We start from the raw sequence: 22,281 nt of genomic DNA on the forward strand, positions 1-22,281 counted from the left end.
TCATCTCTGTGTGACTTGCTCCAGTATGCCTTCTAAAGGCTGAGAGTGAATAACAGAGGCAATAGGATAATGCATGTGAGACAAGTAGATAATAAGGTAGTAAAGAGTCAAGTGTTAAACTGTAGTCTACCATTTAAGTCAGTGGTTGCCAATTTTGACTAGATCTCAGAAATAGTGATGCCAAGACCCAACCCCCGGAGATGCTAATCAGGAAGTTTGGAATCCTGGAATGTGTCTATTGAAACCAGGGGCCGAACTGTATTGAATGGGGGAATGTGATCTGGGCAGAGGTGAGAACCAATGGGTAGAAAGTGTGGTATGCAGGCAAGTGTGGAGAAACAGAAGTGGATTTTGAATTTGTATGTATGAGTAATGAGTAAGCCATGGGGGTGTATGTGGCGGGGTGGTGTCCCACATGCTAAAGGAGCCACATGGTCTAAGCTCAGTGGAGTCTGCCCAGTCATACCTGAAATATACACTAGAAAATTACTTCCTGAGGAAATCTCCTTGTCTGGGCCCAAGACAAAGGGCATCCAGACAGCCATGATGATTTGCCCTCTAAAGCTCTGTGAAATGTGTCGAAAACAGAGACTGGTAGGCCAAAGCTGCCGGGCTGTATAACCCAGCTATTTTCAACTATTCCATTTGGGAAACTGAGGCCAAGATGCTCAGGCCAGCTCCAAACCTCCTTTAATCCATTCCCAGTCTTGTTTAATTCATTTCCGGTGTCCCACTGGCAGGGTCTGACCAACTAAAGAGGTCAACCAGGCACGTCAAGCAGGCAGTTGAGAGCCTGTTTCTCAATATGGGAAAAAGCAGTTGAAACTGTCAGTAGGACTCTTCAGGAGAGTGAAGTGGCCTTTGCTGAAATAAAAGAACACCCTCTCAATGGCTACTCTCAAGATAGTGGTCAATGAAAATTGTGTTTCAAAGAAAGTAGACTGAGAAACTACATTTCTGTATTATGAACATGTTGCCAGTTACTCTTGCAATGGGAGTATTTCTTCTCATTTTGAAGATGATCACATTTATAGATAAATCACATTTCATAATTCCCCAGGACTACATGAGCCCAGAATTTAATTGGGTTACATATGGAATTCAATTATCTGTGATATATCTGTTCCTCTCCCTGCACTTTCCCTTCCTCCCCTATCCTGCCCCATCCACTTATCATAGAAAATATCGAAAGTGCACAGCTGGGGGAGCTGACACAATTTTTCTAAAGACTCCTGGGAAGTTTCTTGAGCCCAACTTATTAAGTGAGTATGTCAGACACCCAAACTGCAGCCCAGTATCTGGAAAGTGATAACAAAATTCTCCCTGGATAAATCGTCCATTTTCTTCCCTGCTGCTTGTCCTGTCACTTCTTGGCACAGTTTCACATATACACTGACTAGTGAGACAATCCATTAAAAAGTTGAGAAAGACTCCTCTTGGGAGTGGAGTTAGGTAAAGAGAAAAAACTGGAGCCTGGGGGTTAAAAAAATCAATCGTTCCCATCACTCGCTTTCATGCCATGGAGCACAAAGTAATTGCAGCCTTTGCCTTCTGCTGTGCAGATCACTGGACAAATTTGCTCTGGTGATTCCAACATGGTGATGATCTGATGTCAGTGGGGACACACCTGCCCATTCCTAAAAATAGGACCTGCATGGAGCTGAACTGACAGGCAAAACTCTAAAGGCGAGTTAAAATAATGAGATAATACTTCAAATCCAGGAGGAGAGAGCAAAAGCACACATTCTCCTACCTCCTTTTGTTTACTCATGATTGAAATGAATTAGTTGCTCTCCAATAGGGATTTCAAGGTCAAACCTTTTCCTTTTGAAACTGTAACAATCAGATCATTACGTCTTTGAAAAGTTACTCTCGTCACTTCAGGTCCTCAAGGTTCATAGAAAAATGTTTTTTTTTGTTTGTTTGTTTGTTTTTTGTTTTGTTACTGACAACTAAATTCTCTTCCATCAAGCATTACTCCCCACTGGCAGAGATATGGCAATTTACTGCTGATCCTAAGTCACGCAAAGGCCATTAAATGTGCCCTGGTTAAAAAAAAAAAAAGGCATATTGAAAACATTTCATTTTTAAAATTAAAACCATTAACCTAAATAAGTATACAAACTTGAGGAGAAATGAATGCATCCACATTTGACCTTAGCAAGCACCACTCCCACTGCAGTTATGAATATTCTTGCTATCCTTCCCACATATGTTCAGCGGTTTCCAAACGCTAGCCCATTATCAAGCCCACAGCTCCTGAATGCTTCGGGTTTCATTTTCAAGGTGCAAAACCACTTACCAATTAGGATTCTTCACCTTAAGTGATACAGTTCCTGTCTTGACCTACTTTTTACTTTACTCTTATGTGTGTAATGTAAGCCAAATGGAAGTGTGTGTGCTTAATACATACACAAACACAGCATAAAATTAAAATGAAAAACTCAGAACATTTATCTTACCATATAATATAGTTAATAAAGCAGTCATTTTCTACAAATTGTGCACATAATATACAGAAGTGTTTGCTTTTCTCTATTTTTTCAAGAAAACAGACAGTAACAATGAAAGGATCCCTTTGTACAGTGAAATATCTCTGCGTAACGATTCCAATTCTTTGGTATTTTTGATTTAAGGCAAAGAAATAATGAATAGTTTTAAAAGTCAAACACTACTGTATGGCTTACGGCAAACACCGAGGTCCTTTCCCCACTCCCCCGCCGCTGTTAAGTATTTTAGCATTTCTGCTGGTATTTATTTCAATACTCACAAATAGCGTGTTTACACTGCCTTGCCTTGATTTTTCAATTTTAGACATTATTTCTTGGTTTGTACAATAAAAGACTAGGATTTGCCACTTAAGTACTACACTTTCTCTCGTCTTCTCAATATTACAATGTTTGGTTAATCAATATGCAGTGTTTGTATTTTAAAGACTATGCATATGCTCTTGCCTGCTGAGACAAATGCATTATATTATCACATTTCTTGACTGTTTAACAATTGTTTTTAGTGAGGTAAACAACTGAATTGTTCTTCCATTCAGTTTTCTGTGTACTGGTCAATAATTTATGCCAAATTCTTCTAAAACAATCTAAGATTCCTCTCAATACAACCATATTAGGAAATCTCTCATTTCCACTCCTTCTGGAAACCTTCCTGGAGCCCTTCGAGCTCCAGTCCATACTGGGTCCGTTGCTGCCTTGGCCTTCTACACAGCTGTCATCTGGGATCTCCTCCCCCATCACCCTGGAGAGTCCCTTTGTCTCTTTCACCTGTGCTGGATCTCCCATTTCCCAAATCTTGCATCCTCTTTCTTGATTTAAGCTCCCATTTGCGGGGAGCAACTGTCTAATAGCATCCTGAGAAAGGGCATAGGGGAGGCACATTTTCTGGGATCCCATATATCTGAAAACATTTATTCCACCTTCATATTTAATTGGAAATAGTCTGGGTGTAGGCCTCCCAGTTTCCACTCGGTTACTTTTGAGAAGTCCAACACTATTTTGATTCCTGATCGTTTGTAACTTGCTTTTACCTCTGTGAAAGCCTGTACGATCTTCTCTCTCTCCCTTCTGTTCTGAAATTTCTGTGACTCTTTTTTATTCCATTGTTCTAGGTACCCAGTAAAATCTTTTAATCAGGAAATTCTCATGTCCTTTGGATTGAGGCAACAGTTTTTATAATTTCTCCCTTTTATCTATGTTCCTACTACTTTCCATCCTTTTGCCCTAATTGTTTTACTTTCTTGATGATTTCCTCAACTTTGTCTTCTAACCTTTCTACTGAGATTTTTTAATGTGTTATAGTTTTTTAAAAATGTGGGGGGAATTTTCTTTTATGAAATGGCACCCTATTCTAATGTAATGCCTCTCGTCTTCTTTAAACTTTCTGAGGATATTGATAAGTGTTTTACAGTTTTCTTCTGTTCTTTATTTCTGCTCACTGCCTTTATTTCTCCAAGTTTCTTTTTCCATTTTCTTTTTGTGTGTGTGTGTCTGTCTTTCATGTCAGAGATATTCTTCAAATGTCCAATGATCCTTGGATATCCACTCATATTTAGCAGTGGGTCTCAAAAAAACCCACTGGAAGATCGATGTGTGGCAAAAACCTTCACTGTGGGGTGATCAGGTGGGGACCCAGGTTCTACGCCGGGAAACATCCAAACATGAATGTCTGCAAGTATCTCCTCTTGGGCCTGCTTCCTCACAAAGGAAGACTCTAATCTCTTGCTAGGGCCTGGGGGCTGGGGATGGGTGGGTTGGAGGCCTAACGGCGAAGAATTCTAAGGCATTCTTGGAGTCTTACGGCTTAGTGTTCCGTAAGGTGCCTCATTGCCATTTCAGCTGTGGCTGGTGTTCCCAGTTCCAGAGGCCCTCTACTTCGCCCTTTCCTTATAGAAAACCTGTGGGGCTGGGGGAGGAGAAGTAACTTGGCAGCATGGGTGGGGAAGGACCTGGAATCTAATGTCTCCTGTGACAGACTTTCAAATGATCCTTTATTTCCCAGCCATATTCCTGCCACCCAAGGTATCTGGAGTCTCTAATTTCCAAGCCTTTCCTGGGGGTTCACAGCACAGATCCTCACAAACACTTGGCAAAATAGAGAAAAGAGAAACTCCATCAACGTATTAGTCAGAATCAATCAGGCTATGCTGTGGTTAACAAACACCCGAACCCCCAGGCTTAATACAACAAAAGTTGATTCCTCTCTCATAATCCACGTCCACAGGGACAGCAGGGAGCCCTGCTCATCATCTAGGTCACCTGAGACCCATGCTAATAGAGGCTCTGCATCTTAGGACAACCACCACCATCTTAACCTGAGGCTTCAGGGGAAGATGCCTGCTCTTAGCTGCTCCTGCCTAGAAGCAGCATGGCGCTTCATTGCTCCTGTTTTACTGGTCATGCCTGACTTCTAGGGGGTGCGGAAGTGCAGTGCAGGCCTCCCTGCACATGAAAGAAGAGACAACTGGAAATTCTGGGGGCACGAATGCCTATCGGAGCCAGCCACCACCTTGGTGTTCCAAAATTTGGTTGTTCTCATCTGCTGCTGTTTCCTCTGTCTCGTGGTGCTTGTGGCTTTACATATTTTTATTATTTCACTGTCATCTTAGTGTAGCTTTAAGAGGGAGCGGAGATAAACACTCTTTCAAGCCGCACAACACACTAAAGTAGCCAACACCCTGCAGTTTACACTGTGTGCTGCTACCATCCATCTCTGATCAGCCATGACTCTGTGCTCTACTTAGAATGACTTTGTTGCCTAAAAAGAAATCAGTAGGCTGTGGACCTTTACAGAGCTGATCATTAACAATATATTTCTAGAACGGAATTGGGAGGCAGTTTTCAAACACATATCTGGAAAAGTGAAAGTCGTTAGTAGAAGCAAAGCACTAATAAGCATTGTTTAAATTTTCAGAAAAACAAATGTTTTCCCTCAGTGCTGAGCATCTAGTATGTGTTCCTAAGTCCTTACTAATGAGCAATCCTATTTTTGCATTCTGTACAAGTCATCAGCAGGCAAATGCCAGTTTGTTCCAAGAGAAGAGAAAAACACTAAAATTCTGAGGGAATTAAAAATAGTGGTAAAAGCAGATTTAGTTATCAGCAGTTCTCTCTGGCAAGTGGTAATGCAGGTGTTTTTTATTTGCTTCACTATAGTTTCTGATTGGGCCAAGGTGAGAATGTATTGCTTTTGTGATAAGAATTGCAGGGCCACTTCTCCAGGTCTGCTAATCATAATCACAGTTAAAACCGTATCTGTCCTAATAGGTAAGTCTCAAATCCACAGATCTTACATGGGGAAACTGCCCAAATAATATATATATTTTTCCTTTAAATCAGTTGTTCTTAATCTTTTACATGTTTAAGAATCACAGGGAGAATTTACAAAACCAAAGCAAAAATAACATAACAAAGATAACAAAAATAACAAATAACTGCCCCCCAAAACCCCAAAGCTCCAGATCACTGGACTCTACCTTAGGTATTCTAATTTGGAAAGGAAAGGCAGTAATTACTATTTTTAACAAATAACTCCCAGACAGACTTCAGACCACACTGCTTCTAATAGTGCTTTTCCATTTTCTACAACAGCGTTCATGGCATGAGCATTCAGTAAATATTTTTTGATGCTGAGGTGGAAATCAACAGAATGTATATATACTTATGTTTTTTTCCCTCATAATACCATCAAAGAGGTGGTAAATGAAAATCTTTCCTATAAATTAGGCATGATGGATGAAATACAATCCCCAAATTCAAATAGCTTTAAAAATTACTGGCAGAATATTTTAAAACACGGGGTTTTGGTTTTGCTTTGTGATAGCTATCCATAACCCAGTAATCCCTACTCAGCAATTTCTTAGCATCAAGCTGGATTTCTGACTGTGTGGGTATCTAAAGCATCATCCAATATTCTATAATTAATTCTACCTTTGGAATGAAACAGCATGCAAGAGAGTTACATTGCTGTTCTAGTTCAAATGAATACAAGCAATTCCCCGGCACTAGCGTAGGCTGTGTTTGCAGTTCATTGTGAGGCTGCGGGGACAACGTGGCTGAGTGGGTCACTTCAAGGAGTTGATGCATGTGAGAAAGCTGAAGGAAGAGGCATCTGGACTTAATGCTCTGCAACTTTTTCTCTGATTGGCTTTCCAAGTTTCTAAAAGAATGTGGAACTCAGCCTCTTGCTTGCTCCCTACTTTTGAAAACTTGCTCCATTTCCACTTCATTTGCAAAATGCTTGCTGTGGTCCCTCCCTCCTAGCCAGAAGGAACCTGGAAATAGCTGGAGGTCAAGGGGAAGTCTACATGTGAACAAATCATCGCAGAACTAACTGACCCAATGCTGCCCCCTTGCTGGGGAGGATGCAGGTTCTTTCCAGACCGATTTCCAGCTTTCCTTAAAGGTGTCAGTGATTTCATCAGCTAACAACAAATGTTGTCTGCTACTAAAAAAGGAGGTGACAGATACCTCTCTGACCTGGATAGTCCTTTCAGTATAAGTAAAATGAACAGCTTCCAATAATGGTTTCTCACTTCAAAAGATGTACTGAGAAACAGCCTAGTGCAATCATAAAATGCAGTTCGATGAAATTGAATTTAACCTCTTGACCCTTCTTTTACACCAAGCTCCCATTTTAAATGAAATTGCTTAAAATGTTTTCAAGAGAATGGTAAAGTGAGAGTTGGAGCAGAACGAGAATCTTTATAGCCAGGTAGTGGGGCAAAGGTTAGTCTTCTTGATTTATTTTGAATAGATTGTGACACCCAAGCTTGCCATGTTATCAAATTTCTTAGGTATTTCTAAAATGGAAAACAAACTAATGACAGTGACAGCAACGGCTTTCTGTAGCTCTTCACAAAGAAGCACGATTTAGTTTAAAACCAAAAACACGTCTTTTGTGATATGAGAAGGATGGCCTGGTACCATCGGCAGTGAAAATTAAGCTCTTACTGAATGCCACAGTGAGGACCAGGTGGGTGAAAAACTGCAGAAACTCCTGGCATGAAAGGGCTCTGAAATATTTACTCCAAAGATGCCGTACTATCAGTCCCAAACCTGTCAGGGGTTGCTTTAAGGCAATGGTTCTCAAACTGTGGTACCGGGAACCAGCATCACCAGGGAACCTGTTAGTGACAATAGCAAACTTCACCTGAGTCCTGTGATTCTGGACTACAGCAAAGGTTAAGGACGCCTCCACCCCTTGTGTACTGGAAACAGCTTACTACAAAGAACTCCCCTTCCCATATGACTTAGATCTAAGACTCACAAATGCCCCTTTGTTTACTTACGACAAGGCCAGACACAGACCCTCCAAATTCCCATTCTTTACCTGACAAATGATTAGCTGAACTTCGGATTAATCAGAACAAATTGCTTGTTAACCAATCTTTTGTTAAGCTTCTCCCCTTCCTCCAGGTCCTTGAACTCTGGCTAGTCTACAACTCCTTCTCCACAGCCCCTCCTGGCAATAGGCTGGTCTCAGGTTTAAAACATTTCCTCATCTGCCATACATTCAAGACATGGTTTCCTTCCACTTCCTTACACCTGTCCTTTCTAGCCTTGTTTACTCTTCCCCATAACAGAAACCTCTTTTTGTCTCACCCTAGAGACCCTTGCAGATCTTACAGAGATTCTCCCATTGCAATAGCCCTCCTCCCCCCATTACAATAGTATCTCCCTCCTTTGCAATACTTTTTTCCAATAGCCTCTCCGTACTCAATCCTGACTTGTTTTTGACGTTAGAAATACAAATTCTCAGGTCCCACCCCAGACTTCTAAGTGAGAAAGAAGGGCAAGGGACGATGAGCCTAGAAAACCATTTCTGAACAAATGTTCCGGAAACAGTTTGAGAACCACCAATTCACAGTAATCCAAGTTCTGATAAGCGCATTCAACACTAACTCCCAGTCCCCTGTGCTTCACTTGCTAAATGCAAGCTATTTTCGAGGCTTATAGTGGCCACATTTTTATCATCTCCACGGACCATTAATCTCATAAAGTAATTTCCCAATGACGAGGCCACACAGCACCCGGCTCCCCTTCTGGCCTCTCGCGCGTGGGGTTGAGCAAGCGCGAACTCGCACGTACTTACATCTCCATCCCCCGGCCTCTGGTCGTCACAATCCCTGGTGGGGCTAATGTCCTGGCGCATAACCCAGATGGGCTCTTTGGGCTCGTCGGGGGTGTAAGGCGAACGGATGGTCCTGGTTTTCACCTCCTCGATGGCCTCCTTGATGTCCTTGATGGCCAGTGAGATGGCATCCCTCTTCTCTTTACTGTACCGCTGCACCGCCTCGCCACCAGCGGTGCCCGCCGCCCGCTGCTGCCCCGCCTGCGCTTGCGGCCCGGGGCTGTTGGGTCGGCCCCCGCCCGGGGTGGAGGCGCGCTCCAGGTCCTGCTCGGCCTCCGGCATGTCCTCGGCGGCCTTGTCCAGGCTCTGCGAGCTCATGCTCTGCTTGACCTCGGCTACGATCTGGTCGATGTCCTCCTCTTGCTCGTAGCTGTCCATGCGCGGGTAGGGCGCGAACTCGGCCTCTTTTTCGGGGCTGTCGGACTCGCCATCCGAGCGCTCATCGTAGTGATGCAGCCGCGCGCCCAGGGCCTCCTGGCGGTACGCGGCCACCTCGTCGCGCTCCTGCTCGTACAGCCGCAGGCCGTCGCGCGCGTCCAGCTCGGGCGCCTCCCCGATCTCCTCGTACACGTGCTCCTGGAGGCCCCCGTAGTCGGCGTAGGGCTCGGCGTAAGGCTCGTCCTCACCGCGGTGGAAGAGCCGGTGCGTGTAGACGTAGCCAGAGTAGGCCGCGTTCATGGCCTCCTCGTGTTCCAGGGAGTGGAAGTGCAGGTGGTTGGGCAGCGCGCGGCGGTGCGTGGCCTCGGCGTGCTCGGCCTCCGCCTGCTCCGTGTACTCCTCGGCCTCGGGCCGGTACTGCACTGCGTACGCGCTCTCATCCTCTGGGTCCTGCGCGCGCTCCGCGTCGTAGCCGTCGCGGGCCGCGGCGATCACATCGCCTTCCGCCGTGTCCGTGTGGTTGTGGAAGCCGCTCTCGGTGCTGGCAGAGCGCGCCAGGCACTCTCCGCGCTCCAACTCCTCCTCCTGCCCGGGCTGGGCTCCGGGGTCTTCGACGGCGCGCCCCCGCGGGGGGCGGTCCGCATAGCGCTGCTGCTCCTCCTCCACCTCGGAGTGCTCCAGGTCAGCCTCCACCGACTCGTTCACTTCCCCGCCTGCCGCCTCGTCGGTCACTTCCACCTCCGCGGCCCCCTCCAAGTGATTCATGGTGGGCGTCGGGGGCGGCTGGGAGAGAGGCTGGGCCAGCTCACAGCGCTCTCATTTTGCTCCACCTGGCTGGAAAAACAAGAAGGGGAAGAGGGGTGTAAAGTGGCTCAGGTTGTGGTCATGAGCTGAGCATCAAGATAGCTATAAAAACAGCTGCTATTGATCCCCTCTGAATCTGGGTCAGTTAAAAAAATGGTTGCAAATTTAAGCTCAATCTGGCAGCACATAGTTAATTTCTTTGTAGCCTTTATCGTAATTTCTAATTACATACCTACTTGTTTAATTGCTCACTGACTTTCTCCCTTCCCCACGCCTCAGACCGAGAGCCTCTTGAGCATTTTGTTCTCCACCGTGCTTACTATTCAGGTTCCATTTCTGATGCATATGAATAAAGAGTACTACTAAATTGAATGGGCCAAATGACACACTTTCCATCTGCCGAGGGATAAATCTATCTAAACTAGGATCCTAGATAACTTTAGAAACAATTCTTTAAATAAATTTCAAGGGAGAGAAATCTTTAAATGTGTTTGAAGCCATCGCTGTCCATACAAATTAGCCGCTGTTCTGAGGGAGGCCATCAACCACCAATGGGTTCTCGTCCTGTCATTACTGGCTATTACCCTGGACAAGTGGCTTAATTTTCTGGACCTCCACTGTGAGACTGGACTCATTTCCTACAGCAGGATGATAACAGCTGTAACAGGGAAAAGAGATTCCATAGTCAAATAAGCTTGGAAAATGCTGATTTAAAGTTGCCTTTTCATTGTGAATATTCAAGGGGAAGGAGATATAGGATGCAGGGATTCTCAAATTTGTTTGACAAGGAAACATTTTTTTCCCCCCCTAGAGGCCAGAGTTCTGACAAATACACTTAAGGAAACACTAACTCGCTCACTTCCCCCATACGCCCTGAATCTAAAATTCTATGAATCACCATTACAGCCAGAACTGATATGGCTGATTCCTTAAAAATATAGGTAGGTCTCTTTACCTATTTCCAGAGGAACTTGTAGCTAGACAATTTGGTCTCCACCTCTCTCAATTCTTCTTATCACAAAATAGCTTTATGGAATAATCGGTGTCCAGTGTATGGAAATAAATCCAAAGGATGTAAAAAACAAAAATCAGGCAAAGAGCCCTATGATTTCAAAACACCTGTGGTAAATGGGTTCAAAAATATGTGTAAACTCTTCTCACAGTGTTCTTTTGGAGAGCCCCTGTAACAAGCAGACAGAATGGATGGGAAGTGAATTCTTTAATGTAATCGCAGAAAGCCCTAGGAGGACCAGGGACATCTGATAGACTCTCTAATATTGAGATGCATTACATTCTACATAACTCCCTTCCACAACCACAGCAATTTCCTTCAAGCACCATGACAATCCTAGTAGTAAAGGAGGCCATTTCGGAGCTACCAAGTTCACCTTCAAGCAAAAGTGTCTTTTCCCCCCATTCTTTGCTGAGTCTACCCCTGACGGACAATAATGGTTTCCTCGAGATGATCAAGCTTTATTGCTTCCCTACTTGACCATACACATTAGATCCAGTCTCCTTTGAAAAACTGTGGTCTCCTCTCATTAACCCCTGAGAACAGTGACTGTAGACAAGATATAAGAAAGCTTTCCAAAAGCAAGTGTGAGCCTCCATTTAGACTTTGAGTGATGGTTAATGCTCTGAACAGAAGAGGGAAATATCGGTGCTGGGGGCTCCCTGGTTAAGAGTCCTCCAGCGGATCACAGAAAATACAAAACAAATATTCAATACAACACAAGGACAGTCTACCCACATTTCCTTTATAAGGACTCTCTGGAAAAGACAACAGACTAAAAACTACAGTAATGTACAAATCTAAATCTGATGACTACAAAGCAAGTGTTCACAGAGAGGGATACTAAACATACCAACCACTTCTCCATGTGCTATCGCCCTGTAGGGTGTCAGCTCTGTGTATGATCAGTGTTAGAAATATAACAACCAACATCCAAAGCACTTGAATGCCAACAATTCATGATAACTACGTGCAGAACTGACCAAAAGCCTGTTTTCAGTGAAAATAAAAATTTTTATTTTACATGTATTCAAAATAAATTTGTTTATTCTGGGCTAAAATTGGATTTGACCAGCGATTGGTCCCCTGTCAGTGCACTTAATGATTCACAGGAAATGGGATTTCCATGCATGTACATACACTAAATCATGGTAAGGGAAGTTATAAGAAATCCGTTCTTTTGGGGGGAAATACTGTTACCATAATGTAGTTTGGTACAGTGGAGCCTTCTAGTCACTGAGTGCATTCTCCTTACACCCCTGTCCCCAACCCTCAGGGGACTGTTTACACACGTAGTGTTTATATTTCATTCAATGTCATGGTTTAAGAATACAGTTTGGGTTATGGTATTGGCAACATGTTAATTAATAACAGACATTGAGTTGAGGGATTTCCCTAGGACAAAGGCAATGAGTGACTTTTCAGGATGAAATTGATGGTGGTGGTCAGACTCATATGAAAAGCCATTTGGAAAGATGAATTAAAATCTTGGAAGGTAACATGGCTTTACTCTAGGAATTCTACTTATAGAAAACTCAAAGGAAAAAACTCAGATATGGGCAAAGATATTTTTCATGGTATTTGCTTAAAAAGCAAAGATTATAAAGACTATTAAGTGCCAACATTTATTAAGTACCAATAAGTACAATGCTAAGCACGTGAGCATCATATTGCCATCCGGGAAGATGTGGGTTTTTTTGCTGGGTAGCTCTACCTGGATGGAGTTCCCACGGCACTCAGACTGAACCTGCCACAGCTGACAGATCTCATCGTCCCTCCTCACCCTGGCTCCCAAACCTGGCCTGCCATCTGTATTTCCTGTACGGGTGAATGGCACCACCAGACACCAGTCCTCCCCAGCCACAAATCCAGGAATCATTACTGACTTGTATCTTTCCCTCACCTCCTTCCCCAAACTGATGACCAAGTCCATTGTCTTAATAACTGTTACATCATCTTCATTGCCACTGCCTGGTCTTGATCCATCTTGCCTACACAACTGTTTCCTTGACTAATTTCTCAGCCCCCTCCGGTCCATCCTCCCCACTGCCAGCCTAAGGATCTTTCCAAAATACAAACCTCAATCCCATAACCCCATTTCTCAAACCCTGCAATGATTCCCCTCTAGTGCTTAGTAAAAATGATTAGCCAACTATATACCAGGTGCTACTAGGTATTTTCTACGTAATGACTCATTTAATCCTCACATCAGCCTATGAAGAGAATACTCTTCTATTCCCCTATAGAGAGTATTATCAGCTTACTTAAAAACGAGGAAATGGAAGCATGGTGCCGTTAGGTGATTGCCCAGTTCACACACCCAGTAGGGACGGAACCATTAGAACTGGTGTCTGACCCCCCTTTATAGCTTTAGGCACTGGGTGCTTGAGTCCTATTTCCGGCAAACAAAGCCCTTGGGCCACATCGCTCTTCAGGGCTCATCTCCACACTTGACCTACACCCTGTATTCTAACACCCCAGAGTCCTGACACTGGACTTAACTGCCTTCCCCATCCTCAGCATGTTTTTTATCTTTCACTTTCTTTGGTGAATCTTTCTTGTTTACCCCAGAGCAAGTTCTTACTTCATGAATGTCTGTTTTATGTCAGCCTCCAGGCAATGTTCCAGGCACTGGGGCAAAGCAGTGACCAAACCAGATAGGTTTCTCTGCTCTCAGGAAGCACCCCAGTCTGGTGCATATGGAGGTGAAGGGAAAGGAGAGGACAATAGACAATAATTATGTTAATAAAGAAAGAAGATAACATCAGATAGTGAAAAGGTTTATGAAGAACATAAAAAAGAGTAATGGCATAGAAAGTGAGGAGGAGAGGAAGTTATGTAGATAATGGCCACAAAAAGTGATATTTGAGCTGAGGCCTGAATGATAAAGAAAGAGGCAGCCAAGTAAAGATCTGAGGGCAAGGCCTAGAGGTGAGAAGGAACTTGCTATGTTCGGGTATAGAAATAATGTTTGTGAAATGGGTAAGAGATGGTGTGGTGGGAGATGAGGACACAGAGATGGGAAGGGGCCAGCAGGACAGGGTCTGTACATCAGGGTAGACAGTTGGGATTTTATGTCAAGTGCAGTGGCATGCTACTGGGGAGGGGGTTTAAGCAGGGGAGTGGTAAGGCCTGGTTAACCCCTCACTTTCTCCCCACTATACTTTGTCTGTCTGTCTATCATCCATCTATCTATCTATCTATCTATCTATCTATCTATCTATCTATCTATCTATCTATCTATCTATCTACCTACCTACCTACCTATCCATCCTCTATCTATCTCATTATTATATTATAGTACCTGTCATTCTGAGTAATAATTCTTTAGAAATATAAAGTCTCTGAGAAAAGAAGATCTGTCATTTATCTTTGATTCCCCGGTGCCAAACGCACAGGGTACACGGTAGCCAATACATTATTAGTAATTAAAAAGGAAAAAAAAAATTTCTCCCCTAATATCTGGGGACTTCTAGACATTGGCATGCTCAGCCTTTGGAGAAGAACTCATTTCTTCTTTCTATCATGAATCTCTGCTGCCTTTATCCACCCATGCAACCTCATCCATCTTCTGATGTTTTAAGTGCCCAAAGAACTCTTTCCTTCATTTGAGTGTGTTGATCCAGCTGATATTTACTGGACATGTACCAGGCACCCTGCAAAGCAAAGGAGATACAAAAGTTTCTAAATCATGGTCCCAGCCCTCAAGGGCAGACAGCTTCAATAATTAGAACTGGTGATAAGTGCAAAATAGAAATAAGTTCAAGCTACAGAAGGTGCCTAGAGTTAAAACAACAACTGCATCGCCTTTGTGAATCATGCAAGTGCTGCTGTTCTTATAGGTTCTGCATTTCATGAGCTCATGAGCATCCTAGGAACTAAAGCCGAAGAGGGGAGGGCCATCATCCAATCAATGTCCTTGATTATGATCCATGTACCTCTGGAGGCTGAGAGAGTAGGAGTAGGAGCAGGGTGAAGAAAATCTCTCCTGATCTACAAAAAGGCTGGATGACCTGGAAAACACAGGCAAGCCAGTCCCCTCTACAGGAGCCCCACACAACATGAAGAGGGTTTGGCTGCAGGAGTGAGGGAATCCAGGCTGCCAGTAGTGAAGCACAGGTTGCTTTCTGACCCCTGTTTCTGGAATGTTCTGCAGCCAGACTGGAAAAGTGAACAAAGGGAGGGAACTCCACTGCAGCGCATCATTTAGAAATAACACATTTCTTGATTCAGCAGTTGAATCTGGTATCTCATAATGTTAGCTGAGGCTCCTGTTGGTTTGGGATTAATAGAATGGGAGGCTATAAGTTACTTTGGTTGCTCTATCCTTAAGTAGTCATTGATGAGAATTTCCAATAGACTCCGTTTAAACCTATTCAGAAGTAGTTTTAGAAGAGGGGTCTGGCTGAAGACAAAATGCAATATAAAAAAATAACAAAAGGAATTATACCAGGCTGTTAACACAGAAGGTATTGTATGTCAGGGGATGGGGTGGTGAGGGGCGGGGTGGTAGTATGCAGGTGCAGAGAAAACACATGAAAGTAGAGGGCTGAAAAGTGGGGAAAGAAGACACTACTAGCCATTCTCTCTCCTAAAGAAACTAGAATGAACAACATGTTCCATTTATATAAGTCTTTATACTTTTGCATTTACTTCTTGTGGACTTAATGAATGTTCCGTATCTCCCCCAATGGAGCTGGAAGGATAATCCTATTTCTTGGGACTGAAGCCTGTCCAATTCCACCTGCACACATGTGGGGGAGGGGCTGCTAATGATCCTGAGGCTGTGACGGCGATGCAGTCATTTCCATAGTAACAAACAGTTGTATTTGCCAAACAAGATCATGCATGCCTTGGATGTAGTGCGTGTGTACACACATACACACACAATTAGCACAGGCTGGGAGATTATGGTTCTCATTAAAAAAAAAAAAGTGACGGAATAAGGATAAGAATATGCAGAAATATGTTTTCTTTCCATGAGGTAGATCAATTGTGAAAACCCTATAGGGAATGCAAAAGACATCAGAGACCTGACTCGAATCATCAGCTCTTTGAAAAACGATGCATCTATTAACAAAAGTAACATAGAAGACAGAAAAAAACAAACAACTAGAGTTCATTAAAGCTTAATCTCCTTTGATTCATTTGGAAATTAAATTTAGTGCTACTGGGAGCCCAGATGGATATAGAACACATATTTCTTCTTCCTAAAATAATTTCCTGTTTAAATAGACTCACAGGGTCAGAAAAACCCTCCTCACACACAGCATCTTGCCTCAGCAAAATGTTTTGTTACCCCGAATATCCTTGTGCCTGAAACTGGAAAGCATGGCTTGGCAGATGGTATTGGTAGTGGTTTCAGAGTGAGCTGAGTATGTGAACCCAAGGAAACTTGCTGAATGGCTAGATGTTGACCGAGTGAGGTGTCTGTAGTTGGACCTCAGGGCTGTGTTCTTGACCCTACCTGACATAGAGGAAGACATGTGAGCTGGACATCTTCAGTTTCCCTGTCCAGATGCACTCTACACCTTTTCCACCTTGCTCAGTGCCCTGCAAGATTGGCCTCTTTGGGCTGTATCAATAGCTCCCTGTTCCTCTAACTTCTATTTGGGTTTGGCCAATGGGGAGCTCCAGTGGGACATCGGAGAGAGGAAGGAGTCTGAGGTTGGGATATTTATTCTCCCAGATCCCTTCCTATAAGATTGTCTCAGGCTGCTAATGTCCCTCGTCTGAAGGGCACAGCCCCTGTCAGGTAGCATTATCCACAGGGTTTCACCTGATGGCTCCTTTCCCTTCCCTTCAGGTTTATGGGTAGCAGGGGTGGTGCAACCCCACAAACGCCATGCCTTTGTACACAGTCCCTCTATCCAACTCTTACTTTCTCTGCATGTTAACTAATTTGCGTGCCCAGTCTATTTCCTGATGGGACCCTAACTGATACCAAAGCTGTAATTGTCATGTTAGTAGATGACAAAAAAATCAATAATTAATCCAATTAGAGACAAGTGTAAATCAACAAATAAGAAAAGGCTATAGTAAAAACTGTGAAGGTGGCACCCGAAGGGGAAATACTGCACTAGGCTCTGCTGTGTCCTCCCAGGCCCTCTCTAGAGTCTCCAAGGCATTCAGGGAATTGATAGAGGAAATCCACATAGGAAGCATGATGGGTGTAAAAACCTGCCTGCCTCTGTCTCAGCCTCTCCTTCTTTCTTCTGCCAAGGGGAGAGGTCACTTGACCACCTACCGCCCACTCAGTCCATCAACTGCAGGCTCGGCCTGTTTCCAGTCTCTACCCAACTGTAATTTTAGACCTAGCTTTGGCCACCCCTCAAGGATTAGGATCAGAACTACCCAGTGATTTGCGCTCTCCCGCTTCGGACAGACTGCTCCACCATCTTGGCTGCCTCACCATCTTGGCTAGCGCATTTTCTGGATCAGGAATGCCAACTGCTTGTCTGGATGGGTACTCGTCGGTGGTTGCCATTTCTCTTAAAGATGGTAGATAGCCTGCTGGACTAAACTGTTGTCCATACATGCAGTTGAATTTGCCTTCTAGCACATGCTCAACACGGGTAGGTGGGTCCTGGCCCTTTCAACAAGCCTAGGTAAACTCTATACTTATATATTTCAAGGCCACTGCTTTTGCTCAAAACATCATGGGTACTCCCTTACTGAAACAGCTTTCAAAGTTAATTTATGAAATTTTTAAATTACCAGCAAATCATTCTTAATATTCTATAGTCGAGTTTAGTCATATTTGATTTTTGGCCTCAAAAAGATTATCTCTCAACTTACTTACAAGAGTTGGCCATAAACTGTACTCGATATTCTTCAAGGATCAAATCTATCCCCAAAAGATCACCTTATCATCCACTACATCTAGTGAGGTATTGTATTGGTTAAGGAGACAGGTGTGGGCAACAGACTGCCTCAATTTGCATCCTGGTTTCATCACTTACTAGCTCTTTGATAACATATAGCAAACATTCCAATTTTATCATTTTTAAAATGTAGATAATAATAGTACCCACATCACAGGATTATTGGATAATGCAAGTTAACATATATAAAGTACTTAAAACAGAGTCTGATATATGTGTTATTTAGCATTCATTAGTGCATTTTCTACATATACCACAATTAGTATTTAATAGATATAGTTAACATAGTATTTAAAAAGAAAAAATTAAAACAATGTTAATATAAATGGTTTGAGCACATGGTACATTTATTAATATTATCTTTTCCCAAATAAGGTTATGTAAAGACAGAAAACAAGCATTTAAGCTACATTTAATCTGGCTGGGTATAAATAAATCCATCAAATAATAACCACAAACCCTGTGCTATGAGTAGGCCAATATATGTGGCACTTTACATACTGTGTTTCCAACCCTCGCAGCAGTCCCTATAGGAATTATTATCTCCAATTGGTAATTTTCAAGCAGAAGCTCAAACAGCTTAAACAACTTGTCCAAGGTCACTCAGAGCTGAAAGGGGTGGAGGTAGGCCCATCTGGCTCTTACTGTTCATGTTCTTGCTATTACATTTCACAGAGCCCATAAAGTGATGAGATTGATTTTTTAAGCAAACATCTAAATTGGTGTAATCCCTTTTAGAAGTCACCTTGGCAGACTCTACACTTACGTATTCCAAGGGCACTGCCTTCGCTCAAAACTCTTGGGCCACTCCTATATTGGAACTGATTTCAAAGTTAATTCAAGGGTTTTGAAGCTACCAGCAAATCATTTTCAATTTTTTATAGTCATATTTAGTCATATTTGATTTTTTAACCTCAAAGGGTATCATCCAGTTTTATCACTTACCTTGTTTATAAGATTTGGCTGCAAATGCTCTTTGATGTTCCCCAAATATCAAATTTATCCCCAAAGGATGAAGATGTACAATAGCCAAGATTATTAAAAAGACTGGGTTGAGCTCTGAAGTCAATTCCAAAAGAGGGCTTTAAAAATTGTTTTGGCCAATGGCCACATCTTTAACATAAGCTTTTATCCTTTCAGAGTCAACAGAGGGATAGAGGCCATTTGGATGAACACATTCTTGGGTCATTACTACAAAATCAGGCTCATTACTTTCATCCACCTTGAAAGCTGTGTAATTGTGGCTAACATTAACCAGGCAGGAAAATTAATTCCACCACTTGTGTTAATTCAGACGTGCCAACCCGAAAGCTCTGATCATAACTTAGCCTTTGATTAAAGAGAAATTCTGAATTTATGCAGATTTCCTTAATTGTCTAGTCTTCGTCCAGCACTTTAACAATCAAATCATTCATTTATCATTCTGATTCCAATAAAATACATGAAATAAGTTTAAGGCACCTATGGAAACTCAGAGGGGAAAATTTTCAAATTTTATAGAAAACTCAAGGAAATTCTCTGGAAATCAAAACCAGTTAAAAGTCTATCTGAAAATTTCTGAAATGCCTCTGATATAAAATCGAACATATCTGCATAGTCCCTATTTATTGAGGGTTACACAAACTTGGCATTTTTTTCTTTCTTTTTTTTTTTTTTTTTGGCTTTTTTTTCCTTTAACTCATCTTTTCCTTTAAATCTTTTTTTTTCTTTAAATCTTTTTCTTTATGCCCCCACACAGCTTCCTTTCCTCACCCCACTCCATTTATTATCTCTGTTGCTCCATTTAATACCCTCAGTTTGGGGTATTAAATCACCAGTTACAATCAATCTGAACCATTTTCCTGATATTTCTATTATATAGAAAGCCATCTACCACAGTATTATAGTGTTAAAGATAGTAAATCTCTAAAATCAGTTCAGCTGTTAGTTTTCAGAGGCTCATTACTTCATACCGCAAAAGGAGATGGAAACGGGAATATTAGGATAAGGATGAATTGAACACTAATTCATTAAAATGTACTGTTTCCTTTGAGACCACATCACCTCAAATTTACTGCTATTGTTACTTTTACAAATCATTTGGCTCATTAGGAAGTCAGTTAACTTGTTTCTTTCTATTCCCTCAAGTTTTCTGTAGCTTCCTCTAGCATTTTCCTCTTCAAATCCATACCAGAGTGTCAGCCACGACCCTAATTATGAAGCTTCAATTTAAATTACTGTTTCCAAGCTTCTTTTTATTCACAGGTCCAGAAAGCAGCATAGGGTATGCTGATGATAGTCCTCGAATGTTTTTTTCAGTTATGCTTCAAATCTGCAATGCAAAGGCTACACTAGATGATTAAAAACAGCCATTTCTCAAAAGGTTCGTTCCCTGACAATTCGGCTCCACAACTCCTAAAGAACAAAATCTATTAAGCAACTATTAGGTAACAACATTCGTGATGACTTGAATTTGAATTTGATGAGCCAGAAATTCCATATTGATTTGAAGCCTCCCACGACTGTCAACTCTCTCAATTCAGTCATGTTAGTAAAACATTAACAGGGAATGAAACAAGAAAATGACTTTTTCTTAAACAGGATGCATGGAAGGACTGGAAATTATTAAGAGTTCCTTGGACATGCTGACTAGAATGTAAAGAGAAAGGGTATCTGCACTCTACACCCTTCTTCTAGTTAACTAATTCCAATTAGGCTCCAAATATAGTCTAGGAAAAATCAAAAAAGGGTTTCTAGGACCCAGAACTTTTCAGTCACCCCAAAGGAAGGCATCTCCAAAATAAATCTTTTTATTTACTTTAATAATAAGTAGTTGTTGCTTTTACTGAAGATTTCTTAATGAAGACTGAGGTGAGAGATTGCATTGCACATCATGCCATTATCCTCCATAAAAACCCCATTGGTAAAAATTCCCCGCATCTTCCTTTCAATCATCAGCCACAGGGCTTCCCTCTCTCACGAACCTTTCCCAACAGTCTCAAGTCTTCATGGTCCTTGTCCCTTCCTTCTGGATCATCACAGTGCAGTAGAAATACAATGCAAACCATATATGTAATTTAAATATTTCTAGTAGTCACATTGAGAAAAGTAAAGACAGTATAATTAATTTTAGTATTATACAGTTGACCCTGGAACAACATGGGTTTGAACTGTGTGGGTCCACTTATACACGGAGGTTTCTCAATAAGTATGTACAGTACCATAAATGTATTTTCTCTTCCTTATGATTTTTTAAATAACACTTTCTCTTCACTAGCTTACTTTAAGAATACAGTATATAATACATATAACATATAATATATGGGTTGACCGTTTATGTTATTGGTAAGGCTTTCAGTCAACGGGAGGCTATTAGTAGTTAAGTTTTGGGGGCATCGAAAGCTATATATAGATTTTTGACTGCATGGGGAGTCAGCAGCCCTAAACCTTGTGTTGTTCAAGTGTCACTGTATTTTATTTTACCAATATATCATCTCAACATATGATGACATATTATCATCTCAATATATGATCAATATAAACAATTATTACTGAGACAGTTTCCATTCTCTTTTCTACTAAATCATCAAAATCCAATGTGAATTTTACACTTACAGCACAGCACTAGCCACATTTGAAGTGCTCAATATCCATATGTGGTTAGTGGTTATCAGATTGGACAGTGCAGGTCTAGATTTTCCTTTCGGGATTCCCAAACTCTCTCCTTTTCTTTTGTACAACAATTTAGCTGTGTTCAAGCTCTTACAAAAGTATGTAGCATCTCCCTCTGTCACCCTGTTTGACCCTCCAGTTATAGGATGTTTCCTCCAAATAACAAGAGATTATGAATAACAAATAAATGAATGAGTGAAAAGGCTGGCTGTTGCCATGACCCAGAGCCAAGTCCTGTAATGTCTGGTTAGCAGGCTCCCAAGGGGATTGTTCCCATATTCCTCTCTCCCCCAATCTTCATCATTTTCCTTTAATTTCAGATCTCTTCGGACCTTGAGTCCAGGGTCACTGTCCCTGCTCCTTTCCCCTCTTCATTACCTCCAGCTTTGCCCTCCTTTTTCCCTCTGTCCCCCTCACCGATAACCCACATGCTCATGGCTACAGTTACCCTCCAGCTCCTGCCCTTCAGCACCCGGAGTTACTGCTGCAGAGAATAGCAGAAATTGTTCTAAGATTCCTTAAACAAGCAATGAGGCTATGGGGAAGCCAGGTGAATTAAGAGCAGAGAGGACCCTTTTCTGTCACCTACAGGAGGGGTGGGAAGCGGGAAGAGATAGCAAGGGACTGGGGTATCGAATCAGAGGCAGTACAGCATAATGGTTAAAAACACATAGAGAATCAGATTGCCTGGTTTCAAATTCAGTTCCAACGCTCACTAGCTACATGACCTTGGTCAAGCTGTTTAACCTTACTGCACCTCAGTTTCCTCTTTTCTAAATGGGGGTAATAATAGCACCCACCTTATAGGGTTATGGAAGAATTAAATGAGATAATATAGCACTAAGAACAATAAAAAATACACTGTCAGCCTTAGAATGTACAACACCGAGAGTAAACCCTAATGAGAACTAT

At 42.3% G+C, this 22,281-nt stretch overlaps 1 protein-coding gene across 2 annotated transcripts in view; it reads right to left on the reverse strand.

Annotated features, from left to right (window-relative positions):
• APBA1 (amyloid beta precursor protein binding family A member 1) overlaps positions 1–22,281 on the reverse strand; it is a 189,903-nt gene that overhangs the window by 53,127 nt on the left and 114,495 nt on the right. For both annotated transcript variants that reach the window (XM_039837616.1, XM_039837532.1), the window contains exon 2: positions 8,602–9,852. In XM_039837616.1, the coding sequence (XP_039693550.1) occupies positions 8,602–9,783 (1,182 nt within the window). In that variant the 5' untranslated portion in view covers positions 9,784–9,852. The remainder of the gene's footprint in view (positions 1–8,601; positions 9,853–22,281) is intronic.

Source organism: Pteropus medius, unplaced genomic scaffold (assembly GCF_902729225.1).
Source record: "Pteropus medius unplaced genomic scaffold, Ma_sr-lr_union100, whole genome shotgun sequence".
In the NCBI taxonomy this organism is placed as follows: domain Eukaryota; kingdom Metazoa; phylum Chordata; class Mammalia; order Chiroptera; family Pteropodidae; genus Pteropus; species Pteropus medius.